The sequence below is a fragment of the Pleurodeles waltl genome, chromosome 5 (genome assembly GCF_031143425.1).
Source record: "Pleurodeles waltl isolate 20211129_DDA chromosome 5, aPleWal1.hap1.20221129, whole genome shotgun sequence".
NCBI lineage: Eukaryota > Metazoa > Chordata > Amphibia > Caudata > Salamandridae > Pleurodeles > Pleurodeles waltl.
The window spans coordinates 1,729,850,049-1,729,870,628 of record NC_090444.1 but is presented as its reverse complement, the minus strand read 5'-3'; the positions used below and the strand labels follow the sequence as shown (position 1 = coordinate 1,729,870,628).

Sequence of the window (20,580 nt, the reverse complement as noted above, 5' to 3'; positions counted from 1 at the left end):
AGAGCAAATGTAAAGCACACAGGTGCTGCATTCACCCCAGGGTACAAATCAGCCACAGGGTTTATCTGGAGCAGTGCTTAATTTGTAAGTAAGTGCCAGTGCCCAAAGCCGCCCTCTTAAACACGCGGCTGCTGCAATTAAATGTGCGAACACGGAATACTGAGATAGCGTAATCCTGAAGCCATCTCGGGCCTTTTCAATCCATTTACAGCCCTTTCCTGGCTCTTCAGCTCACTCTTGCAGCTTTCTGCTTTCTCCGATTTTGACGCCTTTTCGTTTTTCTCTTCCGCAGTATTTCCCATATGTGTGTTTTGCTCTCAGTAAATGCTTGAGGCAGAAAAATAAGTGCTGCCCCGCACCGGAAACAACAAGCCCAAATTAAACACTGATCTGGAACAAACATATGTGCTAGGAAAGCTCCCTTCAGGGTAACAACGGCAGGAATGGAAAACGAAAGCCAATATTAACAGAAACCAATAAATAATGGCATCTAATTACTACATTCAAATAATAGAAGAAAAAAAACAATTTTACGACGATTTTTTTTTATTGACATTCTACTCTGTTTTGTATGTACATGACGTTCTCGCACCCATCTGATTCACATATATTTCATGTTTAATAAAGTCCATCAATTTATAAAGACGCAGCATACCATTTTCTATAAAAAAAAACTCTTGCAGTAAAGGGCAAAAACAGTGTCCGATGACGTGTACCTCAAGCTTTTAACATACATGTAACGCTTTACTCTCGGAAAGGGCATGTCTTCTCCGCCATTTGTGACACAGCCTTCCCTGTTTCCGCGCGCTCCCCTGCTGTGACTTCCAAGTGTAAGATTGAGTGATGCGGTTTGTGAGGATGCTGTTGCGGAAATGTCTGCTTGGACGATCGCTTTAAACATACTTTTGCAGTGACTTGTTGGTGCCCAGCATCTCTGAGGCTATCTAGAATGCACTCGGAGCTACGTACATGCTGACTTCAAAGAGTGACTAGTGCTGACGCTGCCAGTTTTTTTTTTTTTTATCGCATACTAATGTGAAATATTAAAATGAGATGTAAATGAAACTGGCTCTTTGGTGTGAATATGCAGGTGATTCTCCTGTTTCCCAGACACATGGTTATATAGCTCTACATGACCTTGTGGCTCCCTCACCTTGCCTTATCAGACATTTAATGAAACTAATTGGCTGCCAGTTTGAGGAGACATGCAAAGGTGCATTACTGTGAAACCTTAAACCTGCTTCTAGGCACTTTCAGGTGCTTAAGGTGTGCTCCAGTTTACCTTTTCTACCCTTACCTGTGTGTGTATCCATTTTCACATTTTTTATTGTCTCGCCACCTAAGCTTAAACTTTATGACATTATCTTTTACACGCAGTGCAACAACTATTATGGACATAATATGAAAAGCATTGAGACATTGAAATACAGCTAAAAACGTATCACAGTCACAAAAACACAAAATGGCATGATAGAGGGAATGGAAGGGGCAGTAACAATACAGAACATCCAGCTACGGATTAACGTTACCAAGTAACTTTTGTGTCATTGTGGGGGGCCATCCTGAGTATGGATGTAACAAACGAGTGCATTTCGGGACCTGTAGTTCCGATTCACGCAATTATGTCAGTTGGACTAAAGGATTGTGGATGAAAAACATGTTGTCTCTGGTGGCATAAAGTCATTTGTTAACCTTAGGCTATGTGAATTTATTTACTGTACACAAGGACTGGACCAGGTAGTTTATTAATAGAGAATAGTATATGTCATTACAAGGCATTTAAAGAGAAAAAGCTCAATTTCTACAGTGGAAACATCCATTTACCAGTGGCGGCAGCCGCCAATCAAGGGTGGTGGGGCTAGAAGGGCGGTGCACTGTCAGGAGAAGTGAGGGCTGGACTAAAAATAAAAAAATATAAAAGCTTACCTGCCGCTCCTGATCCCGGCCGCCTCTGTTTTCTCCTCTCTACCTGGCAGTGACTGGGGCACAGGCTCCCAATCCAGATGCTGCTCTCATGCCATACCAAGCACATGAAAGCAGCGCCGGGATTGGCCTGAGCGAGCTGGTTTGATGCTCGCTCAGGCACAGAGAGCCTCTGCCATTTCTCCAACCCGGCAGTGTAACACAGCCGGGTTGGAGAAATGTAAGTGCGCATGTCGATTTGTCCATCCTAAGACGGCCGGCCAAACAGACATGCACGCCTTACAGTTCCCACCACTCCTCCTCCCTATGGACTAGCATGGCTCATTCAGATAGTGACAAATAAAATGATAATAAAATTATTTTGTCACTGCCGGACTGAGGAGGGGGGGTGACACTCCTGCGCTATTATGGAGAAGCCGCCCCTGCCATTTACCACTAAACCTACTGTGTCCATGTTGCTCAATTATAGGTCGACTGGGGTCTCAGCTGCGTCCCCTAGCTTACCCCTATATATGCTTGGCAATGCCTTTGTGACCCCTGGTCTCAGAGGTGACAGACCTAGGAACAGAAGGTACACACAATTCAGATTAGCTCTGTTTACTTTCTGATGGTCAAACTGGGCTCCAATTCTGTAAGATAAATTCAATAGAGCAACGTCCGCTTGTCTAAATAAACAAAAAAGTCAAATGAAAACACACATTGCTAAACAACTTATATCTTTTTTTTGTGAATGCATGAAAAATCTGTTTGATCAAAACCTTCACCTTTGTGCTTAGCAAGAGTGAAAGTGCCTTCCAATTGATCGTAAATCGAAACGCTTTAACAATGATAATGAACACTGAAATCCTAACATTGTTCATTGTCCATATGTGGGTCATATGAATTAATAGTGATAGATCTAACAACTATTCTTAAAAATATTTTTTAAAGTGTTTTCCTGAGATATATCAGTCTATTTTTTTACATTTGGTGTAGACTAGGGTAGGTGTTACACCATGACTGTTTGTGCCAGCCATCTTCACCTTCTCTTAAAGTGAACCTGATAAAGAGAAGCCTTAGGAAACATAATGGAAACATAGGAAACATAATGAATTATAGATATTTCATAAATAAAACGTGTTGTGTGCCTTTCCGTGGTAAACACGTTATGTCTTCCAGTCCGAAGTCACCCACCATGTATACAGTTTTGGTGTTCTCCTTTCTGGGACAAAAAGATGGGGTGCTGATTCACAAAGGTAAACTTAGACCAAAAATCTAAGTTTAGACCTAAAGTCTAACTTTACTCATAGAAAAGTTAGACTTTTGTCCTAAGTTTACCTTTGTGAATTGGGCTCTAGGTTTGATCATATAGCCGAGGTCGCTTCCAATCTGGCTCCAGGTTGCTTCTTTAAAACAACATCTGAAGCAATTGTGAACTGGATACTAATTTGTCGACCTCAGTCTCTCAGCCATAAAGTAAATGAATGATTATTCAGTTCAATATTCTTCAATTCCCCGAGATACCTCTTCGAGGGTGATTTGTGCACCATAATAAATTACATTAACATAACAATTCCAGGACCACAATTCAAGCTCAGCAGCTCTCTTCGGACGTGGACTCAGCCCTTCACATGTGCCGGTACCTCCCGGTACTCAGGCCCTGCACTTTACTTTGAAGAGTGGGCTGACACTTCTCAGCACAGATACAATACTTTTAATTGGCGAATACCGGTACCTTCCGGTAATAAACCGGAACTTTGAGATAGCAAATTCCTATTTCTATTACAAGCACTGGAGCTAAGAATCACTTATAACAGATGTCATCATAAAAAATACATTAGAATAATCTTTGGCTTTTTTTTACAGCATGTAATCAAACATTAGTACATAAAATGCAAAATAGTTGGCTGTTTTCTTGTTTTCGTTTTGGCTGTGAATGTTGTTTTCATATTTCACCCTGCTGTTCCCACAGGTCTTTTGCTGTAAGGAAACCAAAATCCCCTATACTTGGTGGGGGAGGAGTCGGGGAGGGCTTGTGCCATGATACAACATACAATGTAAATAAATAAATGACACACTGCAGAATGGTATGCAACTATATAAGAATTTAGTTTGCAACATGGAAACATTTCCAACAATTGCCGAAGGAAGCAAATTTCCTTGTGCGTATACTAAAGTTCTTAAAATGTATGGTGTGGCAGCCTTTTAAAGTCTGGTGTTAGCCAAGATCTTATGTTTTGACCAACATTTTTTGTGATATATAGTCTTATAGGGGCTTTCAGCCAGCCCTCTTCATCCATTGGTCTGTTGTGTCATTCACATTTTCTTTCTGCCTAGTACAGCATACAGCATGGGGCAGTGGGCAAACCCACTAGAGCCATTGGCTAACTTCCCTGCAATTGCCCGCATTCTGTTCTTTCATCAGTACATCCACACTAAGTAGTTCTCTTCACTACCTGGGACTGCTATGGCAAGGTGTGCTGTGTGAGGCAAAACATATTTTTGCTTATAACCAATGTTTAATTTTTATATTGACCCGGGCCTGGCAGTTCCTTACAGTAACGTTTTACAAAAACCTTAATAAAACAAAGCACACATTGAGAAAACCAGAAGGCCGTCAGCCAATGCTAGACCTATTAGCTTCGCCAATGCTTGTTTTATGTGTGCATTACGAGAATTTAAATACAGTAGACCCTCCAGACTAGTGTGTCCTGATGAAGTTACTTTTTCATGGCTACAGAAAAACCTCATTCAAATATTTGCATTTCATATATGTATTTACTTGTCATGTCTGTCGGCCCTTTCTCATTAGAGTTTTCTATTTACCTGTGTTTCTATTGAGCAGACCAGTGCACAGTATGATTTGTAAAGGAAGATTCCTCTTCTCATTCAACTTTGAGTGTGCATGTGACGTCACACTTGCCCCTAATTATTATACATTTAAATACATGTCACACATTACACGAACAATTAATTGCCAGTCAATTTCACTCATTGGATTCAACGTGTCCCTCATTCAGTGCAAGATGTTGCTGTGGCAGTCTGATTGTTCGATTTCCCAGCGGTTGAAATCTGTACGGTGTCCCTTCCGGCCCATATCACAGAGACAGGAGGATTCTCTCCCGTGTTTTCAGGGTGCGAAAAATGAATCTGCCACCCACAACAACACTGGAGCTGTTTAATTTCTTGCCTAAAAGCCTTGCTGAACATGTAGTAAATGAATGGGTTATACGCAGTCGACGCCTTAGCAAACAGGCATGGCAACAGCGCGACAACTGGGGGGATGTACTCGTTGGACTGAAATATCGACCACAAACTGACCACTGCGTACGGTGTCCATGAGCTCAGGAACCCCAAACTGACAAATATGGCCATCTGCAATACAAAAAAAAATATTTATTAGGTTAATCTGCCTTGATATGAATTGCACAGAGACAACCTACAGTTCTCATCATTAGGGGAAAGCAAGCAAGGTAGAAGGCATGGTGGATTCTGACAATCCTCATTGACGGTGAAGGTACACAGGGATTGAGATAGTCAGGTTGCGATTTTGATGAGAACCAATGGGAGTGAACATAGGGGCAGATTTAAGAAAAGTGGCGCTGCGCCCAGTGCAGCATCACTTTTCTTGCCCCCCCTTCCGCCACCTTGTGTGCGCCATATTCAAAATATGGCGCACCATGGCTCAGGGTAGGGGGCGATAGCGTCAACATTTTTTACCCTATTGTTGTATTGTTCAAGGTGGCGCTAACCCTGAACAGTACATAGGGGCCCATTGTAACCAATGGCATGCCCACTTTTAACACCTGCTCTGCGCAGGTGTTAAATGGAGCTGCAAAAAATGACGCAGTGGAATCTCTTAGATGCCAATGCGCCACTTTTGCAGTCCCCCTAACATACCTAATTCATGGCGTATGCATAATGTGGTGCAAAGGTTTAGAAAATGGTGCAATGCATGCATTGCACCACTTTGTAAGTATGGCGCTGCAAATTTCTGAAGCCTAATGCCACATTAGCATAAAATATGAAGCTAATATGGAGCTAGAGCTTCTTAAATTGGGGCCGTAGTATCATTAGTCCTTTTTCAGTTTATTTTCTCTTGCACACAAAATGATCTCCACATCTATAGCAATGGCATTGAATGGAGACACTGAAGTTTTAGGGGCATATTTACAACAGATTGGCATAGGCCAGCGCTGCAAGGTTTCTTGCTGCTCAGGCCTACGCCAATGTGAAAGAGCAGGAATGCACCGTATTTTCAGAATACAGTGTGATGACGCAGAAATGAAGGTTTTACATTTATTAGCGCTTAAACGTAGTGCAGCAATAATCAAGTGTGACTTTAATCGAACTAATAAAGATTGTACGGGGACAAATGTGCCCTCAGAGTAGTTTGCCAACATTTATAAGCGTGCTTTATATAACATGATGTATTAGAATTGTACTAATCTGACATAATCGTAAACGTGTGCCATGATTTGCTTGTTTGAAATGTTTTAGCTTAGCATAACTTTAGTGGAGGCTTTGGCCTAGTTGCCTGTCTCACGGTTTAGATGCTCGTGTTTTTCCAACGTGCTAATAAAAGTGTATTCTTGCTTGAAGCTGTACTTTTCCAGTGGGATCGTTCACATGCTTATCTTTAAGGTTTCGTGCCAGCCTGGCATCTTCTTCTTTGCTCCAAGGTCAATCTGCAGGTGCAGACAATGGACGCTCTGAAAGTGAGTTAATTGGTAAAATATGTTGCAACTTACGTTCCCGACTCCAAGGATAATGTATGCTTAGGTAGAAGCTTGTGAACTGTAGTTTTTGATTGGACAATTTGAAGCCAACCTATGAACCCTCCAATGGAAGACCCTACTGGATTTGAACTGTTGTCTATTTAAACCAGGTGCACGAGAGGAAAGCAGCCATTATTGGACATGCGCCTTTACCAGCCCATTACCCGTTATTGCCGACTTCGATGCCAATTGATGTTCGATGAGACTTTGATGCTTTCTCTAATCGAGAGAAAGAGACTTTAAGTAATTCTCGCCCTAGAGACTTTAACTTTGATTCGTCCCTTTGCATGAAGTAATAGTTTTGTCCTTTTGCCGCTGTGAGGCAATTGCCCCGTCCACCCTGCCCCTTTGTCCCGTCCCATGCTGATTGAAACCGGTACCTGTGAGACGAAGACTTCCTTGAATGCTGATTGGATTTGGTAAATATGAAAGGAAATTGTACAATTGCATTGTGTTCTTTTTAGGTAACCAACTGCTGATTTTTGATAAGAGCCCTAGTTAGGAGTTTTCCAAATTAATGTTACTAAATTGTTTTTGCATGAAGTCCCACATGCCGATGCTAATTTGAGGATAGATGAGGATTCATCTGTCGCACGATGCAATTTGAGACCTTGTTACGCTGACCAATGTATGCTATTAGCTCATTACAGATTATAGTTTTAGTGGTTTGCATTGCTATTATCGAATGCATTATTATTCAAATGCTGCATAGATTGCATCTGTTTCGTCGTTATGGACAGCTATTAATGTTCATCTACATATATCATTTGGTGTTGAGACATGTTTATATTGTGCTAGCTTTGTTAATATAGGGAAATAAATTCACTAACTTTGCAATAAACTGGTGTGGTTATTCATGACCGAAAGGTCATGGTTTCGTCGAAATGTATTCTGGATTAATTGTGAAGTGTTATGTTGATCAGGGTATTGCTTATGTTCGTTATTGATTATTGATTTGTTTAAATTGATTACTCTCGAGTGAGGAGAGCCCCACTTGGTCAAAAGATTCATCGACCCAAGAGCGTTCAGATACAGGTAATTTATTAGGTCCGTAACGCTCTATCAGTAGATGGTAGCAGAGGACGGTTTCGCCCTTTGGGACCCCTCACTCTTAAAGTATATGGTGTTGAATTAACGGTTTCGCCCTTTGGGACCCCACTCGACAAGTTTGAATTAGATTTTTCTTGGGTAAAACAGATTGAGAGAATGATGATGGGCTAAGTCCCCCGCGACTTTCCCGGGATCTCGGAGCTTGCGAATGGAGAGAATGGAGGTGTGGAATCGGCGTTGGCGGTACTAGTGACGGTATGAGTGAAGTTAGGATTTTGCGCTTGCACAGCTTATTGCCGCAGATTGTGTGAAAAGGTTGCGAGGATTTTAGAGAATAGCGGAGGTGCGACTCCGGGTGTAGGAGTAGAGAAGTCGTCGAACTTCATAGAAAATAGCGGAGGTGCGACTCCGAGTGTGAGAGTAGGGAAGTCGTCGAACTTCATGTGCATGTGGCGCTTTGTGCAGAAAAAGGTCCACGTGGTTGTTGTTGTTGAGACGGGCCCTGCGAGGTCAAGAGACTCCGGAGTATGTTGAAAAGTGTATGAGACACTTGTTTTATGTTGTGGTCTGGTCGGTTTAATAGGTTGACCGGGCGTGGTCAACGAGTCGGTACGTGTGTTAAGGGAGTGAAAGAAACTTCGACTTCGGGCTTTGACAAATTCTAAGTGCACTAGAATAGATCATTGACAAGTTGAGAGCAGAATCTGCGGGTCAGATTTGCTTGCGAAAGTGGGGACCGAGAAAGATGGAATAACTGCCGAGGCTAGTGAAAAATCCCTAAGGTCCTGAAGCGATTGTGTTACCCTTCCTGTAGTAAACCGACAGATCTGTTTTATTATTATTTGGTTGCTCGCGATACATGCTAGAAGTTGTTACGAGAGGAGCTGAGTGAAGGAGGATAAGCCGCGAGGCTTTGTCAGCCGCAGTGTGTGTGAGTGTGACGTCACTAGGAGCCGCGCTGGGATAGGTTGGTTGCAGAGAAGGGTCGCGCACGGATTGGACGCAGTCCGTGGGGCTCGATTGGAAGGGGAAAGGCAAGCGAAGAGTATTCCGGGAATTAAAGTCACTTATTGATTACAAATTTTGTGAAATAAAAGTCGAGAAAATGAAATTTTTGAAAGCATTAAAGAGTGCGATGAAGGGGGAGTCTTACATTAAAGCGAGCGTAGGAGAGGAGACGCCACCTGAAGGTACACCAGCTTACATTGTTATGGAGGAAAAGGGGGTAGCACCGTGCCTTTGGCTAAAGCAATGGCACAAGCTGACAGAGAAACATGGGAGCGTAGCGTTCCCGATCCATGGGACATTCAATATAAGGATCCTAGAGAATTTGAGATTCGCGATGTACGACATGAAGGTACCTCCGAGGCCAGCACAGTTTGAGGCTCTAGCGATTTGGGAACTAATGGCCAGACAGCAACAGCAGAAGAAGTTCGAGACCAGGATAAGGAAGGTAGAAAAGACACTAGCGGACGCTAGGTGGGACAATGCACAGAAGGTGTGGAGGTCAGATATATTGCAGGGGATAAAATTGTTTCCCGCAATTTCAAAAGAAGAAGAGGCGACAGGTAAGAAAGCTACTTGTAAGACAGACAGGAGGTGTTCCAAAGATAGAGAGGAAGACGAGTTAGAGGATGAGGAGTTCATCATGCAATTACTGAATGACCATCCACCACCTTATGCAGAGAGTGGACAAGGTCCAAGTACCAGTTCTGCCCCTCCGGCACCGGTACAGAATGATGAAACTCCGAATTCAGAAACGCCATCGGGATATAAGGACCCGAGTTTACTGTTCACCCCGCAGATACCGCAGGTTAGGAGAATATATCCAGATGTGCCTATATTGAAAACAGCAGAAAATTATCAGCCGCAGGTCCCAAGGTACTACAGCAGTGACAACGGTACGGGAATGATTCTAGATCCAACAGTAATGGGAGTACAGAATGGTCACAGCCCAACATTGGCACAAGCTGAATCAACCCAGTTTTTGATGCCTCAAAAGCAGATGCAGGGGGGAATCACACATGCTCAGATGACGGGGAGTCAGATGGGCAGGCCGGCAATGATGACCCATAGTGTGGGAATGAACATGCCTCAGAGCATGGGGAATGGACAGAACCCAGATGCGATATCCCTACCCATTACTGTAGGTCCACCGGTACCTTTGTACAGTCAGCCTAACTCAGGTACGAGCAGTCAAGGATTAGTGGTACAGAGTGGGATAGAAAGGAGGTGCATAGAAAACACTCCAGAGACAACTCCGATAGTGACTCAGCCAACTGGATCTGGGTCCCTGATGGAGTTTAGTCCCATATGTGCTCAGTCAACAGTGGTGAGGTCGAGTCCCCCACTGATGATACCGCTATCATCGAACACTGAAAAGTTGCCGCAACCATCAATGGCAGTCGATGTGAACGCTACACTGATGGGATTGAATGCGCAACAGCTAACACAGTGGTTCAACAGTCTGAATTCCACACAAAGCTCAGCCAGTGGGAAGGGAGAAGACTACCTGAATAGGGTAAGGTTGAACATGGAAGCAGAAGAATTGGTAGAAGGGACTATGGGTGTGAATAGGTTAGAGTCCTACTCGGAAGAAGAGCTGAGGTATCTATGTCCCAGGATTACGAGAGAAGTGAACAAGGTACACAGAAGGTTGCAAGAAATAGCTGACAAAAATGGGGTTGAGATAGACAAGACAAAACACTTGAGCAAGAGCTATAGATTGGATTTCGGGACCACAGACTTTGAACACATGAGGTCAGCAGGCATGAAAACGCACCTTAGAGAATTGCTGCAGAGTGCACAAGTGTGGAGGTGCCTAGACAAATGGGAGAGCAGGTGGGCAAAGAAAAAGGAGAAGAAGAAAGACAGTGTCCCAGAGCACAACGAGAAAAGACCGCAGAGTAGTGATGCAATAGCCATGTTACCAATGAGGGAGACAGCAGGGGGAAAATTAATACATGTACCGTGGCACAGAAGCGACATTCAGTCTTTCACGGATGATTTTCCCAAACTGAGAGAGAAACCGATTGAATGGTATCAACAAACTGATAGGTTTGTGAAGCTTGCAAAATGTCTTTGGGAAGACCTGAACACCCTCTTTGAGATTGTGGTTCCGGCAGATTTGTGGGAAGAATGCGAAAGGGCTGTAGGTTGGCCGACAAGTGAACCAGAGAGAGACAGGGATACGGGTGCACCATCACCTATGGTGATGAGCTTGTACTATAAGGTGATTGAGCATTTGAAGACGAAGGTTGCCGCGAAAAATGTGGATTGGCAGAAGATTGATCGGACTGCCCAAGAGGCTAAAGAGTCAATTCATGGTTACTATGAGAGGTTGTTGAAGGCGTTCAAGAACTACAGTGGCACGGAAACAATAGAGGCGAAGGACATGCTTCATTTTGTGTTTAGATTTGTGGAAGGGTTGAGACCAGAGATAAGTCAGATGATAAAGACGCATTTGATTTGTTGGCAGTCGAAACCTATTGATGAGGTGTTGAATTATGCGAAATACTGTAGCGACGAAATTGAGGTGAAACAGAAAAGGTTGAAAGAGAAAGTGATGGTGATGCAACTTAAAGCAGCTCAGACAGGGTTGCAAGGGTTGCAAGGGTTCCAACAGCAGGTACCGCAGCTGCAGCCGCAGGGAAATATGGTGTTTCAGCCACAGGCGAGAGGCAGAGGCAGAGGAGGTTTCGGGAGTAATGGTCCGGATTTGAACACTGTTGTGATTCCGAATGGTGTGCAGGCAATGAAAAAGGTGATGCCGTGTCACGTGTGCGGGATCGTCGGACATTGGAAACGCGAGTGCCCGATGATGGTGCAGGAAGGTACAGGTGTTGGTCAGCAAAACAATGATGTCATTGCATTCCAGACAATGAGGGGACCGAAAATGAGAGGTCCAAACCCAAATTTTCAGACCATAAATCAGCTGCAGGGATTACAGCCCATGCAGCCGCAGCAGATGCAGATGCCCCGTATGCAGATGACGCAAATGCAGCCAATGCAACAGCAGTTACCAATGGTACCTAATCAGCAAATGCAAATACCTTTGGCACCAATGGGTCAGCAGCAAGTGATGGTTCCTCCACAGGTCTCGAATCAGGTGATGAGTACAAATGGCACAGTGCAACAGTTCCCATTACACAGTGAGAATGGAATAAACGATGTATGGGAGAGTGAAAGTTCAGATGAGGAGGGAAATTGTGTGCTTGCAGCATCCTTGGAAGTTGATCAAAAGGGTCCGTATGTGGAGGGAAGAGTTATGGGTCATCGTGTTTCATTCTTGGTTGACACAGAAGCCACACGTTCGACTGTTAGGAGCATTGAAGTACCAAATTTGCCCCTCTCAGGGAGAACAGTTCAGGTGGTGGGGGTAGCAAACAGATACCTGACAAACCCAATCACAGATCCAATACCAGTCAGAATTGGTAACTATCAAGGGTTACATAATTTTGTGGTATGTGACTCAAGCCCGATAGCACTGTTAGGGAGAGACCTATTGTGCAAATTGGGATGTTCGATTATGTGTTCGTACGATGGAATTAGAATTCAGACGAGCAGTGATGGGGAAGAAGAGGACAGTGTAGAAGGGGACGAGATGGAAATTGTCGATGAAAAATATCCTCTGATTAACCTTCTTCCGATGATAACTGAAGAAGATATTCCAGCTGAATTACGGGAAACAGTCGGAAAAGAAGTTTGGGATATGACAGGAAAAGAGGTGGGATTGGTGAAAGGAGTGGAACCAGTGAAAGTGACAGTAAAACCCAATGTAACTTTTCCCCAGACCCCACAATACCACATGGCACAAGACACCCTCATGAAAGTCGCCCAACTGATTGACGAGTTTGTAAAGCAGGGAGTACTGAAAGAAGTGTTAAGCAGTCCATGTAATTCACCAATCATGGGACTAATAAAGCCGAGTGGAAAGGTCCGAATTATGCAGGACTTGAGGAAAATAAATGACATCATAGTCAAATGCTGCCCTGTAGTACCGAATCCAGCTGTGATAATGTTTCAAGTCCCTTGCGATGCTGAGTGGTTCTCAGTCATCGACTTGTCACAAGCATTCTTTTCGGTGCCTCTTCATGAGGATAGCCAATTTCTCTTTTGTTTCAAATTCATAGACAGAGTTTACAGTTGGTGTCGAATTCCCCAAGGGTTTTCTGAGTCACCGTCAATTTTCAATCAGATTCTAAAGAAAGACTTGGAAGCGTTAGAACTGCCATTCGAGTCAATCCTAGTACAGTACATCGATGACTTACTGATTGCCTCTAAGACAGAAAATGGCTGCACAGCCGACACCATTGCCCTAATGAACCATTTGGGAAGGAATGGACACAAGGTGTCTCCTTCAAAGCTGCAGTTCTGTCAGAAGAAAGTGAAATACTTGGGTCACCAAATAGAGAAAGGGTCACGGAGAATAATGAAGGAAAGAATAACAAGTGTACTTCAAATGAGTCCACCGAAGACGAGGAGGGAGGTGAGGAAGTTTTTGGGAATGGTGAGCTACTGTCGCCAGTGGATTCCCAACTTCTCAACTCTAGCAAAGCCTTTACTGAAACTGACCCAGAAGGATGCATTGGATGAAATTGAGCTGAAAGGAGATGAAATGGATGCTTTCATTGAGTTGAAAGAATGCATGTGCAGGGCTCCAGCTTTAGGTATGCCTGATTACACAAAGCCTTTCACATTGTTTTGTCATGAACGTGATGCATGTTCTTTGTCTGTCTTGACCCAAGCCCATGGTGGCGTAAACAGACCAGTAGCGTATTTTTCAGCTACTTTGGATCCGGTCGCAGCAGCATTTCCAGGGTGTTTGCGCGCCGTAGCAGCAGTTGGTATCAGCCTCACTCAGAGTGAAGGAATAGTGATGGGACACCCATTAACAGTCATGGTCCCTCACTCAGTTGAGATACTTTTGACCCGCTCCCGAACGCAACACATGACTGGAGCAAGACTCACAAGGTATGAAACAATAATTCTGGGCTCACCGAATGTGCAGCTGAAAAGGTGCACTACGTTGAATCCAGCAACCTTGCTTCCTGGTGAAAATGCTGAAATTGAGAACGCTGAAGACGTCGAGCATGACTGCCTTCAGGTGACTGAATTTTGCACAAAACCCCGACCTGACATCAAAGATACTAAGCTTGATGAAAATGACCAAATTGTTTTTGTTGATGGGTCATGTTTAAGAGATGCATTGGGAATATTGAAAGCAGGATATGCTGTATGTACTGTAACAGGTGTCTTGGAAGCATCCTGGCTTCAAGGAGTCTATTCTGCACAAGTAGCAGAGCTTGTAGCCCTTACAAGAGCATGTCAACTGTCTGCATTGATGAAGGTCACCATTTACACAGATAGTCAGTACGGGTTTGGAATTGTGCACGACTTTGGGCAACTATGGTCACAGAGAGGTTTCCTGACTTCTTCAGGGTCCCCAGTGAAAAACGGGGAGAGAATAAGGGAATTGTTACACGCCATTCAAATGCCAGCCGAAATTGCAGTGGTAAAGTGTAGTGCTCATACAAAAGGACAGGACTATGTTTCCTTGGGAAATGCATATGCGGATCAAGTCGCAAGATTTTGTGCCTTGAACTGTATATTGCTCAGGGATGAATGGAATTCGATAAATGAGCTAGAGCTCGAATCAGCTGAAGCATTCGCCTTGAAGGTCGTGGATACAATGGATGAACTAAAAGCATTACAGAATAGCGTCAGGGAGGATGAAAGAGTTTCCTGGATTAAGGCACAATGCACAAAGAGACCAGATGAGTTATGGGTTTCAAATGAGGGAAAATTTGTCTTACCAAATTGTCTCTTATCGCAGCTAGCGCGGTTCTATCATGGGCAAGCTCACCTAGGGAGAGATGCCATGATAAGATTGTTCAAAACTGATTGGTTTAACCCCAGATTCCGTCAAGTTGCAGAAGCAGTCTGCCATCGATGTGTCATTTGTCAGCAGATGAACCCAGGAAAGGGAACGGTTGTGAACGTGAGCCACATCGGTAGGGCCGGCGGCCCGTTCAGCAGAATGCAGATGGACTTTATTGAGATGCCTGTGCATGGAGGTCTGAAGTATGTGTTGGTGATTGTGTGCATTTTTAGTCACTGGATTGAAGCATACCCCACACGTAGAAATGACAGCCTTACAGTTGCAAAACTATTGTTGAGGGAGTTGATACCACGTTTCGGATTCCCGATCTCTTTAGAATCAGATAGGGGAAGTCACTTCAATAACGAGGTGATAAAGTTACTTTGCGCAGCGCTGAACATTGAGCAAAAACTGCATTGTAGCTATCGCCCAGAAGCCTCAGGACTGGTGGAGCAAATGAATGGTACACTGAAATCAAGAATGGCGAAAATATGTGCATCGACAAATTTGAAATGGCCTGACGCATTGCCTTTGGTGTTAATGTCAATGAGAAACACCCCTGACAGAAAGACTGGATTGTCCCCGCACAAAATTCTCATGGGCAGGGCCATGAGACTTCCTGCAGTTCCCGCAAACGCGCTTTTGAATATTACAGATGATATGGTGTTAGACTACTGCAAAGGTCTGGCTGACGTGGTTCGCTCTTTCTCTCACCAGGTGGAAGCAACCACCTTGCCACTGATCCAAGGTCCAGGACACACACTGAAAGCAGGTGACTGGGTCGTGGTAAAGAAGCACGTGAGAAAGTCGTGTTTGGAACCCCGTTGGAAAGGCCCTTTCCAAGTGATCCTGACGACCACTACCGCTGTGAAGTGTGCAGGAGTTCCCAACTGGATTCACGCCAGTCACACAAAGAAAGTGTTGTGTCCCACAGATGAGGAAGTTGAAGCGCTGAAACTGCCAGTTCCTGATAACAAAGTGCCGAGCGCGGAGACAGAGCAAAACAGAACTAGAAGCGAACAGGCAGAAATAGAGGAGAGAGAAATATTGTCTGAGGACGAAACAGCCGATTCACTTGGGGAAGACCAAGGAGAAACCTCAGACAGCGACGAAGAAGCTGAAGGTAACAAAGAGCCTGAAGCAGCTGAAGGTAACCAAGAGCCTGAAGCAGCTGAAGGTAACCAAGAGCCTGAAGCAACTGAAAGTGACAAAGAGCCTGACGAAAGTAACGGTGACAAAGGGCTCGAAAGAGGTGAAGAAGCAGGAGAGCCTGATCAGAGGAGGGCTTTCCCAGAAGCCCACGGTACAGAAAAAGAAAAGGAAAACCTGATTGACTTCCCAGAAGGAGGGGACAAGGCAAAACAGAACGAAACTGTTCAAACTTCTTCAGGGGAGATCGCAGGTCCATCAAGTGGACACAGTGCAAAGAAAAGACCTAGTATATCACCAGTAAAAGTAAGAACGAGAGAAACGTTGAACGACAGTGAAGGGCCAAGAGTGAAAGAGAAAAGAAAGGAAGTGTCTGTCGTGGTACCGACATCAAGTGAAGAAAAAGACTTGACCAAAGAGGAAAGTACCAGTGAGGCAGAATCAAAGAGAGAGGCAAAACTGAAAAGGAAAAGGATACCAAACAGGAGATATTCCGGTCCAGAATGGGCATATGTAGTCAATGACGATTGGACTGACGAATTTGTATCTCTTAGCCTCGAGAACGAAGAAGAAGAGATACCAATAGAAAAGAAAAGTTTTATGGACACTGTTGATTGAAAAGCTGGTAAATGACATTGCTTGCTATAATATAACGTGATACAACCAGCTGAGACATTGCTAAACCGGATGAGACATTTGCTAACTTGATAAGACTTTGAAAACCTGATTGACTCTTAAACCCGATTTGAGACGACGTTGCTAACTGAAAAAAAAAAAAAAAAGAGAGAGTGAGTTATTGAACTTTGAAAAAAAAAAAAAAAAAAAAAAAAAAGAGACTGAGTTATTGCCGAATTGAGACAAATGCTGCTAACCGATAAGTGACTTGGCTCCTGAAGAAAACTGTGTGAACATTGCGCTCGTTCAGCTTTGTAACTGAATTGCTAAATTGTTTCCTTTTTTAGGTGCTTCTAGCTCTCTGATTCTATACCGATCATGACACAAAACAGTAGAATGAAATATTGTAAATATGCGTGTATAGGCTTGATAACTGCATGTGTACTAATAATAATGGCAATAGTGCTTGGAATGCGTGGTAAGGGTGAGAATGAGAAAATTGATGCTTCTACTTTTGCTCCTATTGCTGTCACTGAACTAACCGCACTGAAAAGACTAGAATTAGATGAAAGACACTTGCATGATAAGAAAGAGCTTTCGTATAATGTTTTCTATTGCTTGCTAACAGAATATGTTGAGACTATGGATGCGAAAGATTGTTATGTGTGTACACAGATACCGACATCGGTAACGGAAGGGGTGACTTATCACCACATGCCTCTTACATATGGGATTACATGTAGTATAGTAACTTCTAGATTTTATGGTCAAACTAACATACAGTATTTTTTCTCAAATTATGATGTTACTTTTGCATATGTTCCTATAATCACGCAGCTAAGCCAGATTGCTAAAGATTGGGATGCTAAAATAATGAGGGAATTTTTCGAGCCAATGCAACCTTTTGAAACAGCTCACGCACATAGGGAAAACCTTACCTGCTCCCTCTCAGCAGTAGAAATAAGCTTTTTAGATCGCACAGATGATAGAAGGGCACAAATGAATGCGAAATTAGAAAAAGAGCTACATAAGAGGACTTCAGTAGATAATTATGCCTTTGCTGCAATAAAAACACAAGGGAGAATAGCTTTAGATGCTTGGCATGTAGGGAAATTTTGTATATATCGAGGTGAATCTTATTATGACAACATTTTTGTAGGAGCGAGTGAATGTAAACATACGTTTATTTTTAAGGCCAAATGGACATTCATGCTGAACGGACTTGACCCTGTCATACCGGGTGTATATTACATTTGTGGGCATAATGCCTATTATCGTCTTCCAAAGGGATGGTGGGGGAGATGTTATTTGGGTATAGTGTTCCCAAAGGTTTATCAACTGGATGACCTATCAGTGATTCCAAAGACGTCTGGATCTCATCGTATCCAGAAAAGAGAGACCGCAGCTGCTGTGGTAGGAGATATATTTGGAGCCATGATTCCTTCATTGGGAGTTGTGTTGAATTCCATCAAAATAAGAAAGTTGTCTACTATAGTGGATAACATGTTGACAAAGTTTTCAGGTGCTATAATCCTGATAGATGCTGAACTTGCAGCAGAAAGAGCTATGACTCTTCAAAACAGGCTTGCCTTAGACATTCTTTTAGCAAAGGATGGCGGCGTTTGCAAAATGCTTGGTGCGCGTCACTGTTGTACGTATATTCCAGACAACAGTGTGAAAATTAAAACAATGCTTGCAAATTTAACGAAAGAGAGTGCAGACTTGAAGGAATTGAAAGAACCAGGAGTGTGGGAGAAAGTTGGAAAGGGAATTGCGTCAGTGGGAAATTGGCTTGGTGGCATTTGGAATGGAATATTATTAAAAATAATATAGGGAATATTAATAGTACTGATTTGCATCTTTGGAATTTGGGGAATAAAAAGGGGAATAATAATGATTATGGAAAGAATTAAAAGAAGGAAGGAAGAGAAAATGATGAAAAGAATGGCAGAAGAATACAAAGCAAGAACAAGGGGAACTAAAAGGCAGAGAGAACTGACAGAATTTTAATGGAATAAAATTTGTGGGAATGGTTTTGTGTGATGACAAGTAGTCATCAGAGGAGGGATCGATGACGCAGAAATGAAGGTTTTACATTTATTAGCGCTTAAACGTAGTGCAGCAATAATCAAGTGTGACTTTAATCGAACTAATAAAGATTGTACGGGGACAAATGTGCCCTCAGAGTAGTTTGCCAACATTTATAAGCATGCTTTATATAACGTGATGTATTAGAATTGTACTAATCTGACATAATCGTAAACGTGTGCCATGATTTGCTTGTTTGAAATGTTTTAGCTTAGCATAACTTTAGTGGAGGCTTTGGCCTAGTTGCCTGTCTCACGGTTTAGATGCTCGTGTTTTTCCAACGTGCTAATAAAAGTGTATTCTTGCTTGAAGCTGTACTTTTCCAGTGGGATCGTTCACATGCTTATCTTTAAGGTTTCGTGCCAGCCTGGCATCTTCTTCTTTGCTCCAAGGTCAATCTGCAGGTGCAGACAATGGACGCTCTGAAAGTGAGTTAATTGGTAAAATATGTTGCAACTTACGTTCCCGACTCCAAGGATAATGTATGCTTAGGTAGAAGCTTGTGAACTGTAGTTTTTGATTGGACAATTTGAAGCCAACCTATGAACCCTCCAATGGAAGACCCTACTGGATTTGAACTGTTGTCTATTTAAACCAGGTGCACGAGAGGAAAGCAGCCATTATTGGACATGCGCCTTTACCAGCCCATTACCCGTTATTGCCGACTTCGATGCCAATTGATGTTCGATGAGACTTTGATGCTTTCTCTAATCGAGAGAAAGAGACTTTAAGTAATTCTCGCCCTAGAGACTTTAACTTTGATTCGTCCCTTTGCATGAAGTAATAGTTTTGTCCTTTTGCCGCTGTGAGGCAATTGCCCCGTCCACCCTGCCCCTTTGTCCCGTCCCATGCTGATTGAAACCGGTACCTGTGAGACGAAGACTTCCTTGAATGCTGATTGGATTTGGTAAATATGAAAGGAAATTGTACAATTGCATTGTGTTCTTTTTAGGTAACCAACTGCTGATTTTTGATAAGAGCCCTAGTTAGGAGTTTTCCAAATTAATGTTACTAAATTGTTTTTGCATGAAGTCCCACATGCCGATGCTAATTTGAGGATAGATGAGGATTCATCTGTCGCACGATGCAATTTGAGACCTTGTTACGCTGACCAATGTATGCTATTAGCTCATTACAGATTATAGTTTTAGTGGTTTGCATTGCTATTATCGAATGCATTATTATTCAAATGCTGCATAGATTGCATCTGTTTCGTCGTTATGGACAGCTATTAATGTTCATCTACATATATCATTTGGTGTTGAGACATGTTTATATTGTGCTAGCTTTGTTAATATAGGGAAATAAATTCACTAACTTTGCAATAAACTGGTGTGGTTATTCATGACCGAAAGGTCATGGTTTCGTCGAAATGTATTCTGGATTAATTGTGAAGTGTTATGTTGATCAGGGTATTGCTTATGCTCGTTATTGATTATTGATTTGTTTAAATTGATTACTCTCGAGTGAGGAGAGCCCCACTTGGTCAAAAGATTCATCGACCCAAGAGCGTTCAGATACAGGTAATTTATTAGGTCCGTAACGCTCTATCAAGTGCATTTCTGTTCTTTCCCCCTGCACTGGCGCACAATTGGCTGCCTAGCGCCACGGCAGGCACCCTTACAAAATGGTGCAATGGTGTCAGCATTGCATGCAGAATTGTTTTTGCGCAGGAAGAGGGACCTTCCTGCACAAAAACAATCCTGAGAGGCGGTTTCCTCTTTCTATGTGTGCTGCAGAATGCAGCACAAATGGAAAGAGGAAAAAACAAGGAGAAAGAAAAATATTTCTCCTCGTACGCCACCCCTGAGGAGGTGTAAGGTTTTGGTGCTGCCCCAGATTTACAAGATCTTCTAAATCTGAGGCAGTTGCAAAATCCATGGGTGTTGCATGAGAAAATTCACCACAACACCCATGAAATGCCCCCCTGGTGCAGAGTAATACAACATAGCAACTTGGGCTGCTTTGTTTTACTCTATATTTACGAAGCCATTAAGAGCCATGCAAAGTGGGCTTTGCATGGTGTCATAGACATGGTTGAGAGGCTTGCACTTCCGGAACGTAAAAAAATGATGCTCCAGTGGTGAAAGCCTCTTGTAAATATGCCCCTTAATATCT

At 43.1% G+C, this 20,580-nt stretch overlaps 1 protein-coding gene across 1 annotated transcript in view; it reads right to left on the bottom strand.

Annotated features, from left to right (window-relative positions):
• Positions 1 to 532: 532 nt before the first annotated feature.
• LOC138296713 (opsin-5-like) overlaps positions 533 to 20,580 on the bottom strand; it is a 248,515-nt gene continuing 228,467 nt past the window's right edge. Inside the window, exon 4 of the mRNA XM_069236108.1 lies at positions 533 to 5,277. Within this exon, the coding sequence (XP_069092209.1) occupies positions 4,915 to 5,277 (363 nt within the window). The 3' untranslated portion in view covers positions 533 to 4,914. The remainder of the gene's footprint in view (positions 5,278 to 20,580) is intronic.